This window comes from Sceloporus undulatus, chromosome 3, assembly GCF_019175285.1.
Source record: "Sceloporus undulatus isolate JIND9_A2432 ecotype Alabama chromosome 3, SceUnd_v1.1, whole genome shotgun sequence".
Taxonomy (NCBI): Eukaryota; Metazoa; Chordata; class Lepidosauria; order Squamata; family Phrynosomatidae; genus Sceloporus; species Sceloporus undulatus.
In genome coordinates this window covers 139,712,771-139,732,263 of record NC_056524.1, presented here as the reverse complement: position 1 = coordinate 139,732,263, position 19,493 = coordinate 139,712,771, and the positions used below count along the sequence as shown (strand labels likewise).

The window sequence follows — 19,493 nt, the reverse complement described above, 5'->3', positions numbered from 1 at the left end:
GGAGAAACTAGAAAGCCACTACTTAATCCCAGTATGGAGGGTATGGAAGGGGTGAAGAAAGAGCCAGTTAGAAAGGTATTTTGACAACCCCTTAGGCTTGATTGACAGAGTGTTCTTTTCTAAGTGTTCCTCCCACCCATAGTCAAAACTAGTAAGTATAGAGGAATAGTTATTCCCATGAACTGGTCTAGGTGCAACCAGTACATGGTTGGATGGTATCTAAAATCTGATGTGTGCCAGATTTAAATTACTTGTCCTTCTCTCAGTCCAGCGCTTATTTATACTTTGTCTGCAGTATACAGTACAGTTGCTCCTCTGTATCCATGGATTTTTTATCCACTGATTCAATCATTCACGGCTTGAAAATATTGAAAATTAATACAAATTTGCAAAGCAAACCTTAATTTTGCCATTTTATGTAAGGGACACCATTGTATTTACTGGGACTTCAGCATCCACGGATTCTGGTATTCCACAGAGAATCTTGGAACCAAACCCAGTGGATACCAAGAGCCCGCTGTATTTTAGTGTTGCTCTTTTATTGAACCCCCCCCCCCCCTTTCATGCATTAGAGTGACTTTTCTCAACCTTTTTACACTGGAGGAACCCTCAATAATTTTTGGATCTCAGGGAACTGCTTCATAAAAATAATGCCTACATCTAAAAAAAAGTTTCCCCCCCCCCCAATCACTGTCCTTTGCAGAACCTCAGTAACCTCTTTGAACCCTAAGGTTCCAAGGAACTCTGAAAAGTGCTATGCTAGAGAAATCAAAGGAAAGTACTGTACTCAAAAGTGTTATCTCTCTTTCCCTCCCTCCCTCCCTCCCTCCATAATCTAAAAATGTGATGTTTGGCTTAATATCTATGTTAAATGCTTCTAACTCTCCAATATCTTTTCATTATAATGAATGGCATTTGGATTTGATAGCATCAGTCACAGCCATCTAAGATCAAGTAAGATTTCTTCCTTTTCACAACATTTCTCTGCAATTAAACTTAATGCTTATATAAAAATGTGTGGAATGTTTTGCAGTAACAGACCTTTGTTTCTTACTGTGCTCTTGCCTATGTATTCTGTTCAGTAAGTGCTAATACTCTTGAACAGTCAAAGAAGAGGGCAATCTGCAGTTGTGGGTTGTACAGAATTAGCGCTAATGTTCTTTTACCAGAGAAAAATTATTAAAGATTGTATAGACTGCACTCCAGTATGAGCTAAAATTAGGGTCAAGGGTTTAGCCTGACAGTTATTTTCAAGTTTTCCTGTATTGATGTTTCTGCTGAGGAACACCTAATTATCCCAGATGGAATCCTGTATATTGTAGAGGATTCTGGGGCATTCACTTTCCATTTTCCGTGAGGGAACAGACAGCAAAATGTTGACTTTTGCAACTGAAGGTCCACAGCAGTTCATGCTTGTAATGTTAAACTCTGGTTTAGCATTATGTCTGAACCAGCTGAGTTCACACACTGCTTATCTGTAAAATAATAAGGACTGATCTTAAATTGAATGTACAAAAGATGTTTATCTACATCTGAATGTTTGAAAAAACAAGGGCAGTTAAGCTATATGGACTTCCTTAAGTATTCTAGTTTTGTGGTTAAAATGTGAGAGGCTCTCTGTAGAGGAAAAAAATTATAGGATTTGACATTGGAGCATCTACAAAAGCTAAATATATCTATACTGTATATTTTAAAGGTATGACTGGTACCAAACAGAATCTCATGTAATTGTGACTATTATGATCAAGAATGTGAAGAAGGATGAAGTCAACATAAAATTCTTGGAAAGAGAGGTAAGGTATACATACTAAATATTGGCAATTACTGATTGTAAGTGTACTTTCTTGGAATGGCATTTCATCTCTTTCAGTATAGTTTCCAAGAAATAGTATGTTTAGGATTATAGCCCAACAGTAAGACAACAGATACTTAGCTGGGATGTCAAGTAGGAAGGATAGATAGGAAGAGATAGGATTTTAGTGAACATTATTAGAGATATTGTTAGATATATATTTTGTCCGTATCTGTCTGCCATAATATTCACTAAATCATTTGGATAAAGTCTAGCTCTAATTATCACCATTCCATTTTTTATTTGAAATTGTAAATATATTTTCTTTATAGTGTACTATTTTGGGGACAGTCTGATCAGTCATTCAGCCAATTGCTACTTCATATTCTTACTGGATATGAAAACATGTGAAGCATAAAGTAAGAGTAAAGGCTGTGTGTCTTTTTGTCCATTTAATTATTTATGGCTCTTGCATAACTAGAAAGTTACCAATTCTTTACCTAAAGAATGTTTATCAAACTGACATAACAGCTTTCTGAGCTCCTAGTTGGTAGTGAAGAACATGAATCTTCTGTTTATTTTCTAGCACACTTTGAATTAACTGTTGAATAATGCAGTTCAAATTGTCATTTCAAATTCCTGTCTTATGTTTGAAATAAATTAAAGGTCTCTGCTGAAGTCTTTGCCATCATTTTCCCAAGGGAGATAAAATCAGCACTAGGAAACCTACCTCTTTCTTGTGACTGCTTTTGATATATGTTGTTTCTTTAACAGCTAATTGCATTGGTGAAGCTTTCTACAGAGGAAGACTACAGCTTAAAACTTCATCTTCTTCATCCCATAGTTCCAGAACAGAGTTCATTCAGAATTCTCTCAACTAAGGTAATTTATAAAGAATATTTTTTACTAGATATGTCACTGTTTAATATTTATATTCCTTTTTCAAAAGCAATTCCTGCTGACCCAAAAAAAAGTAATGTAAAATATTCAAGGTATATTTGGGACTCTTTTGTATGTACATACTTTCTTTCCCTTACTCCTTCTATCATCTGCAGGTGAACTGGTCAATGGAAGACATCCAGTTAGAAATAAAAGACCAGATGGCATTTCATGGAAGACAAAACTCCTGAATGTCCCCTCTCATGTTTACTTCTAGTTGCACCTTCCTCATGATAGCCATAATTATTAAGGGGCTTTAAACAGCATGTAATTTCTTTTTCACCCAAGATGCCTTGTAAAACACATTTGTTAGAAGAATGTGAAATAGCTCTGATTCAGGTAGAAATGTAACCTCATTAAACACAGTAGCACATTTTTTCTAAATAAATATGTGTGTGTGTTGGGGGGGGGGTTCTGCTACAGCAGTTCATAATAGCCTACTTCAACAAAGCTGTTATGTTTTCTGATATGTTATGCACTACTTGTCAATTTCTGTGCTTGAATATGATGATTGCAGAATATACCTGGCCTGTTGGTGGCTTAATACAAATACAGTGCCCCCTTCTCTTGCGTGGGAGATTTGTTCCGGACCCCCATCCCCCCTACGTAATGAAAATACTGTATATGCTGGATCCTCGTTGAAAACAGTTTGACTTGTGCCACTGGTGCAGCACAGTGCGTGTGCGCCATTGCCTATTCCAGTGTGCGGCTTTCAGCATATGACGCGGGTGCACTGTAAATAGGTTATTACTAATCAGTATAGCAAGGTGGGTTAGCCTCTAACACAATGAGTTCCTGAGTCCTGCCTTGTGAGTCCTGTCTTTGTTCAGACTGCAGAGGGATTTTTGAGCACCTTTGAGACTAAATGAAAGAAAGAAGTTGGTAGCATGAGTTTTCATAGACTTGAGCCTACTTCCTCACAAGCATGTGTGGAGTGGAGAATCTACAGACAAACCTATACAGTGTGGCTGCGACATATGTGGGCTTGCCATACGCGGACTCAAGGTCATGCAAATTGTGAGCCTCGGCCCTCTTAACAGCGTACATGCAGTGTGTTGCATAGCAGCGACTGCCATTAAGACTAATGGGACTTGAGATTCCGCTTTATTTCCCGTGCGTGGGGGGGGGGTTCCAGACCAGATCCCCCACATAAAACAAGGGTCCACTGTATAAGCCGTTTGTGTGTGAGAATGTAAATTCAAGTTCAAAACTTTGTGAGTATGGAGTTCAGATGACAAGTTCAGTTTTAATGATGGTGGCTGGGGCATGAAGGCAGGAAGAAGGCTGTTGCTTAAAGTCAAGGAGAGTAGATAACCATATGAATAAGTATTAGAATGTAGCGTGGGAAACAGAGAAGGGATGCGATGAACTGGTCAAGGGCCCCTTCATTGGGATGGGGGTTAGATAGTGTTGAAATGTGTATAGTGTGCCAGGAAACCAGTATCTCTGTTCAATCCATCGATAGACTGTAGTCTGTGATACATTCCAATTCTGCTATTTCTCTTTCCAATCTTCCTTTGCTGTTCTTTCTTCAAGGACCACTGCTGTGAGGTCTGAGATGGAATGCCTAGGGAGACTGAAGTGTTCTGTTATCAGTTTTTGTGTATTCTCATTCCTAATGTCTGATTTATGTGCAGTCTCTGAACAGATGGTTTTGGACCATTGGCTGGCTGCTTTGAAAATATGGATAAGGAAAGCTGTTTTCATTGTGTAGATCTTACACCTCTTGATAAGATCGTTGGCTTATGGGTATCAGAGTTAGAGTATTGGAAGAATAAATTTGGTAACTTGGACCTGCAACAAAGTATGTCTTTACTGTTGTTGTGTACTTTCAAGTCATTTTTGATTTATGACAATCCTATTATGGTTTTTTGGCAAAATTCATTCAGTAGAGGTATGCTGTTGCCTTATCTTGAGACTGAGAGCATGTGACTTGGCAAAGGTCAGCCAGTGGGTTTCATGGCCAAGCTAGGAATCGAACCCTGGTCTCTGGAGTCATAGTGCAACACTTAAACCATTACACGGGATACTACCATGTGTAATTATCTGAAGCAGGCCATTATTAATCTGGGAGTGTTAGGTCCAAGCTGTGTGTTATGTGGAATTCTGATACATGTTTTCTTGTTAGTTTCTTTCCACTGGCCAGAGGGAAAACATACAAAGCCAGTTGAATCTTGAATGCTGGTCTAACTGATTGAGAATTGCTGAACCTTTTAATTTTAATTTTTAACCCTTTAATTTTTTCATTAAATTGGTTCTGTAATACTGGAAATCTCACAGCCCTTTGAACCTGTAGTCCCAAATAAAATTATCAGTCTTTCTTCTGGAATATAATCAGCAGTTGTGTTGAAATTGTCTTATTTTCACTAGAGGGCGCTAAAATATTAACTGTGGTGTTAAATAGTGATGAGTGCTGTGTGAAGTAATACATTTGTTGGGGTGGCATAGTATTTCACAATGAATGATTAACAGTGCAGAATCATAATATTCTGTGGCTTATTTCAAGATTCTTTTCTATTAGGACTACATATTCTTTATTTATGAGTGTTGAACATAAACTTTAAAAGGAATGAAGGTTAAAAAGAACTACTTTAAATACATACTGAAAGCCAATATTTTTAGTATATTGTCTCAGTTTTTGAAATGTTCAGATTACAGTACTTTTACAACAGAATAAATGGGGGACTAAAATATTATGCAACTTTGAAATATGGGTCAGCATTCACACTAGGGAACTGGAAAGGAAAGGGCTGGTGGTGAAATGGGGCTGAAGCATGGGCGGAATTCCCCTTACATGGTGGGGGGTCCAGAATGGATCCCCCGCATAAAGGAAGAGCCCACTGTATTGTGAGAATCTTTGCATTCATTTTAGCCACCTCACTGGAGTCCCTCTTCACACTTATCCTTGCCCAAGATAATTTATAACATTCTCGAGATGGTAGGAGGAGAAGCCATGTTCTTACGATTTTTATTATGGAAAAATTTACGTCCCTAAAAATGCATAATTCCATAACATTCTTCAGTCATTTTTACAGGATATAAATCTGGTCAAGTAATCAGCAGAATATTTCTAGAATATTTCATATTTTAACATAATTAGCTAAGAATAATCTATTCAGTTGACTCACTGAAAAACAAAAACCAGAAATAGCCATAGAATTCTCACTATAAAATTATTGATGTGAAAATAACAGCATTATTTTCAAAAGATGTGAGACCTGTAGTTTATGTGACAGAGTAAGGCAGCTGTCAATAGTAAGATCATTTAAAAGCTTTCCCCCATATTTTCAGGCTTGTGGCATCATTTTCTCCCAGATCATCACAACTCCAGCCAATTGCCGCATACCATTCTTGTAGGTCCATGTACTTTAAATTGGGCATTGTTATCCAGATGTCTTTGTTTACAGCTATATTGTTGTAATGGGGGGGGGGATTCTCAAAATAGAGATAATTGTGGGGGAAAAACTTGATGTAGTATTCGTTGTCAGATGCATATGACCCTGAAACCAGGCTGATAAAGTAATTTTTCTTACCAGTGGAAGGTTAACATTTTAATTACATTTTCATTCTTCATTCCCCCACCCTCATCTCTAAATATTGAAGTTAAATGTTAGCTTCAAAGAGCGTGAAACAATTTGACTTCTTGTTTACATAGTGTTTACTTGTTTAAGGTTTTGTTTGTTAGATGTTAAACATACAGTGCGCCCTTGTTTTATGCAGGGGATCTGTTCTGGAGCTTGTGCTCACAGTGGCGTGTGGTGGTGGCATGTATGCACGCCATGGGCACGAGCGCTATTGTTTCTTCCGGCGCACAGCGCTGGAAAAAGTAGTGCTGCTTTCAGCGTATGCTGAAAGCAGCGTATAATGCGCCCGCCTATTACCTGGGCACACTGTACTAAAGCAGATCCCAATTCAAAATTTCCCAGCAGACAAGGTCCCATCATTCTCTAGAGTTGGGTAACTCCTCCCATTTGCTCTGCGTAAGCAGGAAAAACACACAAAAAAAAAACATGTCTGTACCCTGGGGAGGTATACAAAAACCCATGTCTGTACCCCCACTTTAGGAAGCCAGTCTTTTTCCTGCCTACATTCCTAGTAGGATGTGTTTTTGAGTCAGCTGATGTCTTTGCCTTGAAGTTTTATAACTACAGACCTTTTCCCTGGCCTCCTTCACCACCAGCGTTTTCCTTTCCAGTTCCCTAGTGTGGGAACGGCTCTTTCCCATCTGGGCCTGATTTTATGGCCACCTGAGGGCTACTTCTTAATGCCCAAGGCTTAGAGCTGTTTGCTGCCATATTGATATAAATAGTATTATATGGTTAAAAAAGAATGAGGTTACCGATATGATGTTCCAACCATCCTAGAGTCACTTTTACCGGGAGATCCCTCTCCACCTTGGCCTTTCCAATACATATTATCACCTTTCCCTTCTCCCGATATTCCACTATGAGGTTTCTCCCTTGACAACTGGTCATCCGTTCAAAGCTTCATTATGTCCCTAGCAGGTCCTTATTCACTTGCCTACCAGAGTGTCACCAATGGCTTCTAAGAGAGGGGTTACACAACAGTCCTTTGTCTGGTCTACCTCTGGGTGTCTCACCGTCGGCACACCAGGGCTGCCATAACTGACTAGAAATGCTTCAGCCATGGAGGCGCCAGAGTTTCACATTCCATTCAGACATCTCATGCACCCCCCCCCCCCCGACCTCCCAGTGAGGGTGAGTGCCTTCAGTCACAGGGGTGGGTGATGGTGTCCCTGCCGCAGGTTTGGATGTTGTCCATCTCTGTGTTAGCCCTTCTGATCCTCAGACAGTGGGGGCCAGTCTCCTTTCTCACCTCTTACTATTCTCCAGGGTTTGAGGTTAGACCATTACCCTGTCTTTCCTGGCCCAGCTTCCGCATTAGGCCTCTACAGGTTATCCCCTACCTCTCCGAGAGATCATCACACTAAATTACCATTACAGAGCCACGGTCCATCTTAGGACCCCAAATCCCTTGACAGTTGGGCCTCCATGTCCACCTGTGTCATACTCTAAGGGCTCGGTTCTCATCTGTCTCTAGATTGACAAGTTGGGGTGACCATGGTGACTTCAACCTGGCTCATTACAGATAATGTCAGAAAAACAGCCTTTCAGCGTTGTCTGACTAAATCTGTGACCTGTCAGGAGGGCTTTACTTTCCTTCATTAACTTTGCTAACAACAAATGGTCTTCATCAAGACAGACATCTCAATGTGGGTTGTCGATATTGAGGTTTACAATCAATATTTAAGGCCCTGATTGAAGGGCTACATTTCTCATCCCAGCAGCCAGAGATAGCTTCTATGCCTCAAGACTGATCATCGCCTCTAAGGTCTATATTCAACAGCGGGCTGGTTGCCCACAACAGACATAAATCGGGCCAGACAACATTGGATGTGATGGAACATCCTCACATAGACCTGTTTGCCTTGCTACTGTCCGCTCATCTTTGAGGCCAGATTCTCAGGGCTCCTCTCTAAGCTTAGACAAAAGAGGATCATAAACCTCTGACATTCTCTTCCCCCAGTGATGCTCTTCTCTAGTTTGATCATTGACCAGTGGTTAGGGCCTTGTCCTTGGCCCTTTTCTCTCTTTGGTATCTACCTAGGTTAAAATAAAATATAATATAGGTTTACTGTTGGCTTTGGTCAGTGGTGATATTTGTTTTGGATAATTAATGACTGGCTTCCTAAGGGGGGGTAGTCCCTCCCACAGGGGGCTAGGCATGGTTTTTGTGTTTCTTCCTGCCTACTTAGGAGCAAATGTGAGGAGCTACCCACTCTAGAGGATGATGGGACCTTATCTGCTGGAAATGGAGGTGTCACAGGAAGCCATATCCTGTGAGGAATGGTTTAAGAAACTGGGAATGTTTAGCTTCTGAGCAGGATACAAAGTGGAAAAATCTATGGTTGCTTAGTGGGTGATCTTCCACTGAGCATTGGTAGGGGAGGGCTGATTCTATTAGACCTTTTGGGATGTCTGGAGGGCTTGGGAATTGGGAGTATTGTATTTCAGTAGTTGCTGTACTATAGATCAGGTTGACTCCAGATGAAGGCACTGGGAGATGCTCCTGCTCAAAAAAATTGTTGTTCTGTGGGATTCCACAAGGTGACATTCTATCCCCAATGCTGTTTCACATCTACATAAAGCCACAGGGGAGCTCATCCAAAGGAATGGGGCAGGGGTTACACTCTGAAAGATTGTGTTCACAGATTGGGAGTACTTCTGGATCCATTATGTCAAGCGACAACCCAGATAGCACACACTCCTTGCCATCACAGCTATCAGCTTCAGCTTTTATGTTATCATACAGTATACGTAGTATAAATGCTAGTGTATACAAGTGCCTAAATTTTTCACTTTATCAGTTGATTCCCTGGGTTGAGGGAGGATAATGTGGGAAACACATTGGTTTTAATTTTGCTTTCAAAGCGAGACCATGCATATACTTCATAGATTATTCCTAGATTATCCTATTAGGCAGAAACTGGAAAATCAGTATGGCAAGAAGACAGCTAGGCTAAACTTTCTAGTATACATTATTGCTTTTAAAGTGATAAATTGTCCAGAGTGATTAAAAAAGCTACTCTTACTCAGTTTGAATTACTGGTATTTTAAGATTCAATTTTAAATAGGCTAATTAAAAATACTCAGGTAGTTAATACATTTTGAAAATGCTAGTTAGATGTAGGAGTTTTGATTTGTGGCAAAGTATTTGGGGAGTTTGCTATAAGAAGTTCTTCAGAAGGAGCATTTACAGAAGTGTCTTTGTTCTTGGAGCTACAGGGATCCCTGGGTTATCCTGGATTTGGCTAGAGCTATGAAGTTCACTTCAGTATAACGTTCTGCCAGAACAAATTAGTTCATACATAGCACCCTTTTAGCTCTGATCTTGAGAAGGATGATAGGGCTGTTCAGTACTCTGAAACATGGAAACATATTTACTCTTATATGTGCTATTGTGAGCTGAGAATTTTGCTAGCGTCTCTTCTTGTCTGGGTATAAAATCAGAAATTAAAAGTTAAAGCAAAATACAGCGGAAGAAAAACATAATTGTGTGCTGTTATCATAGAAGGAAGATTCTTACTGTTTTAAAAGAACTGAATATCAGAGTTTATATTCTAAAAAGTTAACGTATATTTCTTAATAGCATTGAGCCATATTTTATTCAGTTACAGTATATGCATATATATGCAGACTAATGAAACCAACAGTTTTGAAGGGAAAAAAGCTTTACTTTTACAAGATGCATATAGTTGTTCTAGTATGTGCTACCTAGAAGTCTTCTGTGTGCATGTGTGTTGTGAGAGTGAGATATTCTGAGATGTAGAGAGATCTTGTAGCACGTTTGAGACTAACTGAAAGAAAGAAATTGGCAGCATGAGCTTTCATACATGCTCATCCCTCAATTGTGTCAGCAATGCCCTTCAGCACTCTGTTGGGCAAACAGGCCAATCTCTGTGCCAGAGGATAAATTGACCTAAGTCAGGTATTAGGAATGGGAATACACAAAACCAGAACATTTAAATCTTCTTGGGTATTCCATCTCAGACCTCAGAACAGCGGTCACTGAACAAAAGAACTGTAAAAGTAGTTTGGAAAGAGAAACAGCAGAACTGGAATTCGTCCACAAACTATAGTCCCTCAGCAATGGATTGAACAAAGACAATGGTTTCATGACACACTAGTTAAGTATACTTGATACAGCCATAGAATCATACATACACTTCAACACTGTTCTGACCCCATCCTCATGGGGGTGCCCTACATTCATCTATTCCCCTAACCACAGGCTAGTCCCATTGCAAAACTGGATCTGCCAGTTCATCTCCATGCAGGAAGACCAGTTTCCTATGTTTTTGTGCAGTAATGACCATTGTTAAAATTGGACCTGCAACTTCATTTCCTGTATTGCAGGGGGTTGGACTGAATGGCCTTTGTGGTCTCTTCCAACTCTATGATTCTATGATTCATACACAAAGGATGTAATTTGAATTGACATCCTCACATATCAGTGGCATATATATGTTTGTACCTGGCTTCAACTCCACCAAATGCATCTGAGGAAGTAGACTGAAGTCTTCAAAAGCTCATGCTGCCAATTTTTTTTCTTTCAGTTAGTCTCAAAGGTGCTACAAGAGCTCTCTCTTCCACAGGGCTCTGTTTCAAGTCCCTATTATTTTCTCTCTACACACTGTCTTTAGGTAAGCTCATCAGTTCTTTCGCTTTTCTTATCATCTGTATGCTGAAGACACCCAGCTGAATCTTTCCAACCCTGATCTTTCTTCGGGTCTTAAACAGCAAGTATCTTCTTGTCTCAATGCTGTGTATCAGTGGATGCGGCAGCAGTGCTTAAAGCTCAATATGTCCAAGACTGAGCTTCTTGTTTTTCCTCCAAAGCCTACTGTTCAATACTCTTTTTCAGTTCTTCTCAATGACATCTCTATTCGCCCTGTCCAGCAAGCCCGCAGTCTTGGTTTTATTTTTGATTCCTCCCTGTCATGTATCCCCCAGATTCAAGCTATAGCTAAGACATGTAGATTTTTTCTTTATAACATTGCTGAAATCCGATTGTTTCTTTTGGCTTCCACCGCCAAGATTCTAGTCCATGCCTTAGTATCGTGTTTGGATTACTGCAACTTTCTTCTGGTGGGGTTTCCTCTTTCTCATCTTTGTCCTTTGATTTCTGTCCAGCATTCAGCTGCACGTATCATAATGTTGGCTCACCATTATGATCATATCTCTTTTGTCATCCCTCCACTGGCTTCCTCTCCCCCTCCGTATTAGTTATAAACTCCTGTTAATGACTTTTAAAGCAGTGCAGGGGCTGGCCCCTCCTCACATCTTCTTTCCCCATATTTTCCCACTCATGGCCTCCATTCTGGCAACCAAGGACTGTTGTCCCAGCAGAGGTTTTCTACTTCTCCAGTTCGGATCTGCCCTTTTTCTTTGGCCACTTCTTACTCCTGGAACCTCCTTCCCTCTCAAACATGGTTTATCTCCTCTTTATCCAGCTTTAAAACTGTGATAAAAACTATTCTGTTCAGGGAAGTGTTCCCAGACATTACTTGATTGTTATTTGATGTTTATTTTAATCTGTTTGTATATTTTGTTGAATGACATTGTGCTTCAATTTTGTATTATATTATCTTTTCTGGTATGTACACCACTGGCAGGTCCATTTTATTTTATTTTATGTACAGCGCTGTATAAACTTACAGCACTTTATAAATGAAGTTAATAAAACAATCTCTCTACGTACTACTAGCATGGCTGTATCTTTGTATTCTGAGATGGTTTGCTGTCTGTAGTTCTTACATTTCTAGTTTTTTTCTTAATTTGTGTTTCTTATTAGCCACATACACGTTTTTTGTTGGTCAGAGACAGTTTTAACCGATTGTGTAAAAGATGCAAAACTAATTGTAACTAATTCTGTACTTTTCTTAATATGGCAGTTCTGTGAATTCTAACCGGAGTACCCCTTCTTGACAGTCTCTGCAATTGTTGTGAGATTTGCGTATTCTAAACAGACCTTAACAACAACTATTGTATGAACAAAATTTATTGTAAGGAGAGTAGCAATACATGGAATCACGTCTTTGCTGAATCTGGAGAACTCCAGATAGAGACAGCACTTTAAAATCCCCCAGCCCCCCCCCCTTTGGTTACTTTTTCTTCTGGTCTATCTATCTATCTCTACAAACCTCATGGCAGAATACACCCTGAATGACTGACTGAGGGTGGATTCTGACAATTGTAGTGTTATCTTATATTACACAAGGCAAGGTCTGAATATGTACAATCCAGATGTTTAATTGTGCAGGACATTCAGTAGGACTTTGGATTTACTCTTGTTGGGCCAGTGTGTGCTTAGATGGTGTTATGTGATGATTTTGGTGACTGGTGGTTTTTCTTTGTTCTGCTTTCTTATATCTTTGTGGTATCACTTTGTTTTGAGCCTGTTCTATGACTTCCCTCTATGCAATTATGTCTGAGGCATCAATAAGTATATGTTTGCACCCCATATGTTTGGCTGAACTAAATTTTATCTTAGTATCCTTGGCCACCTTCCTGATCTAGCATTTGTCTTGGTGTTAATTGTAGGTTTCTCAGAATTTCTTTGAAGTGCTGTAAAATGAGTTTTAGCTACTTTAGCTTTTAATGCCAGAATTAATTATTATATCATTTGTGACATTTCTTTCATGTTACTGCCATTTTATTTTCTAGCTTCTTAATGATAAAACACCACACACTTTCATTCAGCTGATCTTTTACATAAAGACTTAAATTGTTTAGAAGGAGGTGAGCTAGAGGTATTGCTACCAGTGACAATGTGAGATATATGTGATATATTACGTTCTATTTGTAGAAATGCAAAACCACTTTCCCCATACATCGCCTTGATGATTGTGGCTTACACCAGAAAACGAACATTTATTTTGTTCTTTGCTCTACAAAATTTTTAAAAGGCACAGTTCCACTTTTGAAAAACATCAGTTTGAATTCTAATTAGGAATAAACACATAATAAACAATAGCGGTTGTAGGCCACAAAATTGTATAAGTACTTGCAGTTGTTCTGGCTGTGCAGTTCCTTGCTCCCTTTTTTGCTATTTCTTTATCATCATTAATGGCATACTGTAATTAGTTAATATGAGTGTTAATGTGTGCCAAGGTGCTGTTGCTTAGTAATTTATTTTTACTTTTTCAGTGAAAAAGTATGAATTTAAATTGCCTACTTTTTATTAATATTAATATTATTGTTATCATCATCATCATTTCTGTTAATGTTGCTGATGTATCTCAGAGGTCTCTTCCTATTTTCTGATACTCAGTAATAGCATTGTAAGCATAGGTTGTGTTGTGAGTTAGGCTAGTGGCTTGTGGTGCCAAATCAGAGTATTAAGAGAAGAGATGGTTCAGCAGAAGATGCTTTCCAGTTCAGGCTTGATTTCAGAATTCAAAGAGCTAGGTCATATGAAAATGCTTTCACATAAATGAGAATGAGAACAATGTACCCTTCACATTTATTGTGAGTACTGGCTTAGTCACAATATATGTAAGGGTATTTGCATTTTATTCCTAAAACTAACTGGTACTGCTGAAATGCATTAAAATGCTTTTTTTGTTGTTGTGTTCTATAGATTGAAATAAAGATGAAGAAACCAGAAGCTGTACGATGGGAAAATCTGGAAGGACATGAAATTACTCCTAAAGCAAAACAATTTACACCAGGTCTGTGGTGCTGAGCTGTAGTTTGTGTAACCAAAATTGTTCAATAGTAGGATGTGCAAGAATAGACAAAGAATTGGCTATTATAACTGTGCTACAAATGAAAAGATATGATAAAATTTTGTACTGCCAAAGACTGGCTTTTGCACTTAGTTATCCCTTATAATAATATAGTAGGAAAGAGACATAATGGCTTGAATTGGACTGGGCTCCTTTAGAGTTGAGAAAAATACAAGCTTGTAATATGATGACTTAATTGTATTTCACAAATATATGGTAGGTTTCCTCTCTGCTTTTGTTGTTCTTTGGTTTTGTATTCTCAATTGTCTGGACTCTCATGTGCATGCAAGCTTACATATATGTGCCTTCCTAAGGAATCTGGAAGCACAATAGAAATATCCTCTTCTTCTGCAGCAGAGTGAAAATTTGATATTAGGAAATGAAATGAACAAAGATTTACATCCCTAAATAAGATTCTAACATATTAACAGCTCAAAGTGCCATCAGGGTTTATTTTTCTTAGCTGCCATGTGAATCCAGTGCTTGCAGCTTTTCCAAGAAGACAACACATCACATAGACTGTTAGTACAGTGCTAGCAAATTTAAAAACAAAGCCCACATGTATACAAGTCATGGTCAAATTTCTTAATATCATTTCTAAAAACTCCTACAGGCTTGAGACTGTTAGAACTTCATCACTTTTATGGTTCTGTCTTATTCCTGATTGCTGTAAATGTAAAAAGCATATTTGTTTAGTACTTCTGTTCCCATGTAAATACTCCTGTCCAGATAATTTTAAATACTTTCTTGGATATTATAGGTGTTTCATATGGTAGAACCAGTCACCTAGTACTTTTTATTCACAACACAGGTGCGTTACAGACCGCTGAAAAGCAGCGGCCTGCACCCGCCCCTTTCCCCGCCGGATTGGGACTTCAGTGGCCAGAGCGGCAACCACTGAGGCCCCGATCCCCCGCTGCTAAGAAAGGGCAAAAGGCCGCTTCCCCGCGGCCTGGAAAGGGGTGTCCTTGGGGCTTCAAGCCCCAAAGACAACCCGCAGCGGCGGGGAGGAGGAGAAAGGGGCCGCTTGGCCCCTTTCTCCTCTGCGTCACTGGGCGCAGCCATCTAAAGGCTGCGCCCACCGACGCAAACCTGGAAGGAGCTCCGAAACGGAGCTCCTTCCGGGGCCACAGAAAGGGCGCACTAAGCACCCTCGCATGGCCCCACTACGTAACAACCGCGCCGCCTCATTTGGAGGCGGCACAGTCGTGACGTAGTCATGGCGGCGGCCGTGTGGAATGGCCGCCGCCATTTTGTACATGCTGAGCACGTACTAGGGTTGGGGGGGTGCGGAAGCGCCACCGCTTCCTAACCCTAGTAGGTGCTCAGCACGTACTTTAAGGCCCGTCTGTAACGGGCCACAGTTAGCTATAAATATTAAAGCATGGATGACATGAAGTAGTCAGATCTAACTACTTAGTTCTGTAAAGTGGAAGCATTCATATTTGTCACCCACTACTCCTTTACTGCAAGATCAGCAGTTTGGCAGTTAGAGACCCAAGTGCTGCATGATGGAGTGAGTCACTAGTCCCAGCTTCTGCCAACCTAGCTGTTCAGAAGCATGTAAAAGTGCAAGCAGATAAATAGGTACATTTGGTGGGAAGGTAGCAGAATTCTGTGCAGTCAATGCTAGCTCTTAGGCTTAGTAACGGAAATGAGCATCATCCCCTAAAGTGGGACACAACTTGACAACCTTGTCAAAAGGAAAACCTTTACCTTTTACCTACTCCTTTACAGTTTTGAACGTACAAGGAAGTGAGGAAAAATTATATATCTCATGCTATGAAGTTTAATGCTACCGTTTTCCTTCAACTATTACCAATGAAGTTTCTTATATTTCATAGGCAACCATAGGTTAGATTTTGAGGATTATTATAGTTTCAGATTTCACACATCTCTCTTTGCTTATTTTAGTTTCAGAATCCATGCTTCTCTATCCAACATCCTCTCATTATACAAGGAACTGGGACAAATTGGTGGTTGAAATCAAAGAAGAAGAAAAGAATGAAAAGTTGGAGGGTGATGCCGCTTTAAACAAACTTTTCCAGCAGATTTACTCAGATGGTACAGATGAAGTGAAACGTGCTATGAACAAATCTTTTGTAAGATATGTTCCGTATTTTATTTGCTATTGGCTATTTGTTATGTTTAATTTATTATGACTCCAACTTAACTTAGACATTGACAGGTGTAGTGGTAAAATTATGTGGACTGAGCCTAATATCCAGGTATGTATATGTTTGTAGAAAAGAAAAGCAGGCCTCTGGTTTCAGGCAGTTCCTCTCCCTACTTGCTGAATTCCTCTTAGGTTCCCTGAAAACCTGCCCCTGAAACTAGGGTCTAGTGAACAGTATGTTATCTGGCACTGCAGAGTGCCAGTCTAGCACAAGGAGCAAATGTACAGAATGCTCACATAAAAGTACCTTTGGATAAAAACCCTAGAACTCGAGTGTCTTCTATCATGCACAACTCAATAAATACGTCACTAAACACAAATGGTACGTTGTTAGGATTTCAAGAGTTAGGTATGTTATAGGTTCAAACTGAAATGTTTTTGACTTTAAAAAAATGGTTAACAAAGAGAATTCACTTTTTGTGATTTATTTAAAAATCAAATTGATGTATAGAATTTGATCTGAGCTAGTTTTCATATTCAAGGGAGACAGCAATTGCCCAGCAGGTCTCTCCATAAATTGGCATAAGTTAATGATGAATTTATCATAGCTTCGTATTTATTGGCATAGGATGTAAACTAGTGCCAAACTATTTTCCTGTAGCACTCTTCTTACTGCTCTCAACTGTTGAGGAAATTTGTCCATTAATGTTCTAGTCCAAATTCTGAATTATTAATAAGGGATAGTTCTTGGTCCAATGTCTTTTTGACAATAAAGAAGAAATCAAATCATATACAAAAAGTGTTTATTTTCCCCATTAAACGGAAGTAATAAACTCACTACTGCAGACAGCCTGGCAGGCCCCAAGTTAACTTTTTGTGTTCCAGCTAGGAGCGGCTTCTTTGTCCTTTTGAGTCCTCGGCTGGGAGGCAGGTATGAAGACCTGTTCCTAATGGTGGCACAGCAGTGTGGCTGCACTTCCATTGAGAACTGTGCAGGTTTGCTGTCCACAGATGTTTTAATTCGCAGATGGCAAGTCCGCATATAATGAGGACTGACAATATTTGAACATAGTATTGTTACATAGAGAGTTGACAGTTGCTCACATCGTCAGTATGACTTCTCTTGCCAGCAGAACACAATCTATTGTGGAGTTTTTTTGTTTTGTTTTGTTGTTTCAAGTATATACCGTATATAAATCTAAGAATTACATTCATATTTATTTTTGCAGATGGAGTCTGGTGGGACCGTTCTGAGCACAAACTGGTCTGATGTTGGTAAAAGGAAAGTAGAAGTCAATCCTCCAGATGACATGGAATGGAAAAAATACTAACTTACTCTTTTGTCTCTACCATTGTGTGTGGACACGGCATCCTTGAAACTAAAGCACTGAATGTTCATTTTGGAGACTATTCTATATTCTTATCTTTACATGCTTTAGGAAGACCTTTTCTTTGCAGAGGGTAGAGGTGTAATCAGGAATTAAAGCCTCTTATTATAACTGTCCTTGAAGGGTTTCTTTGGATATAATCTGAAGTTGTTATGACACACATATTCTTCTGGCTTGGCAATACTGCTTATGTCTTTGGAGAGTTAGCACGGACTTTAATTGAACTTCATAGGAATATTGCCTTATTATTTGTACACAGTTCCTTTTAATAATTTATTTGTTTGTTGACTTTAAAATTGTTTGCTGTTTAACTGCATACAAATAAAGCTGTAAATATATACCTTTTCCTCAAAGAAATTGGACTCATTCTTTTTTTGTCAAAAAATGTGCAGCAGACAAAATGTTTTATTCTGATGTTTCTAGTTACGCTGTCTATGGATATGTCTTCTTTGTGGTAAAAAATAAACTTGCTATCCCTTTAATTTATAATAAAAACGTGAGACGTGGTGTGTAAACATGCTAAAAGATATACATGTTTTTGCGTAATAAGTAAACATAGAAGAAATAAATAGAATGAGTTTAATATGAGAATAGGCTAGTTAAAACTTGTAATAATGGGCATTTCTTGGTATTGATTAACTTGTAAAAGAAATTAAATTTCTTAACAGATTTTTGCCATTTTGAAAATGTACTGACTTCCTAACTTGCTTGGCAGCTTCATTTTACTAAGCCATTCTCTACTGGTCTGAACCTTAGCAGACTGAAGATTAATAAGCATATTTTTCTGCTTTAGTGAACATGGTGCTCAATAACTGTTAAACTTGTTAAGTGAATGTTACAAAAAGATCAGAATCTGTTTCCTGTCAGTGAAAATAGGATGGGTATTGTATTTTTGAGATGGAGTCAGTTCAGAAGCATTTTGCAAATGGAAGTCTGATGAAATGCTAAGCATTATACTACATTTTCTATTTGTTGAATATACAAACAAAAATAGGATAGGAGGTCATGTAAATGCAGTCACCAGTAGAGTGGTTTTTCCATAAGTGGTTTTAAGCTAGGTTTTGTAACAAAGCATTGTAACATCTTCTAAGAATATGAATTTCCATACTTTCAATGGCAGTACTACCCAATTATGTCCAATTAAGTGTATGCAGGAAAGAAATACTGTGACTAAAAGGGTGCATTTTTGTGGGCTTTCTTAAAAGTTGAAATAAAGCTCTGATAAAATGGATGTAGGCTTACTTATGTGGTTGTGCATACAAATCAAAGTTAATGGTATATTAGCAGCTTGTCAGGTTTTCTATAAGAAGCAAGATGCGTTTCTATTTTTGTCTGAGAAAAACATCCCCATATTTAAATGTATAGTCTTTAACAGTTCTCAGCTGTTAAATATATTTTCACATCTCTAGCTTTAGTCACTTGCATTAAACAAAATAATTGCATGGGTGTGTATATACTCTTGAGGTGTATGTAATACATACAATAATTTGCCTCGAGGTAAAACTAGTATTAGTCAAGAGCTTCTTGTCACCTTCTACCAACAGGCCACTACTGTGATGATTATTTTCCAGCACTTTGGTCAGCTAGGGAAGATGCCACCAGGTGTTGATGGACTGGTACAGACCCTACTATCTGTCTTCTCTACCACTATGGTTTTGTGATTACATATCTGCTGAATTTAGAGGTCCACCAGACCCAAAGGCTCCACCGTTGGCATCCCTCTCACACGCATCTTCATCACATCTATCTGATCAATTGCTTCTTCCAGGGCAACCAAGATTGGCCAGGTCAAGGACGTCTAACTCCTTTTCCTTGCAGCCCCAAACTACTCCATGTTTAGCAGTTCACACTTTGCAACAGTCTCTGTTTATGACTCTTTTGTCTGAAATCTTGACTGGCAGACATCCCTCTTCCACTCAACCTTTTAACTCCATTTACAACACCTCT

At 39.0% G+C, this 19,493-nt stretch overlaps 1 protein-coding gene across 1 annotated transcript in view; it reads left to right on the top strand.

The window, feature by feature from the left end:
• SUGT1 (SGT1 homolog, MIS12 kinetochore complex assembly cochaperone) overlaps positions 1-17,899 on the top strand; it is a 34,578-nt gene extending 16,679 nt beyond the window's left edge. The window contains exons 8-13 of the mRNA XM_042459594.1: positions 929-954; positions 1,697-1,793; positions 2,567-2,674; positions 13,895-13,985; positions 15,957-16,144; positions 17,388-17,899. Coding sequence (XP_042315528.1) covers positions 929-954; positions 1,697-1,793; positions 2,567-2,674; positions 13,895-13,985; positions 15,957-16,144; positions 17,388-17,489 — 612 coding nt within the window. The 3' untranslated portion in view covers positions 17,490-17,899. The remainder of the gene's footprint in view (positions 1-928; positions 955-1,696; positions 1,794-2,566; positions 2,675-13,894; positions 13,986-15,956; positions 16,145-17,387) is intronic.
• The last annotated feature ends 1,594 nt before the right edge of the window (positions 17,900-19,493 follow it).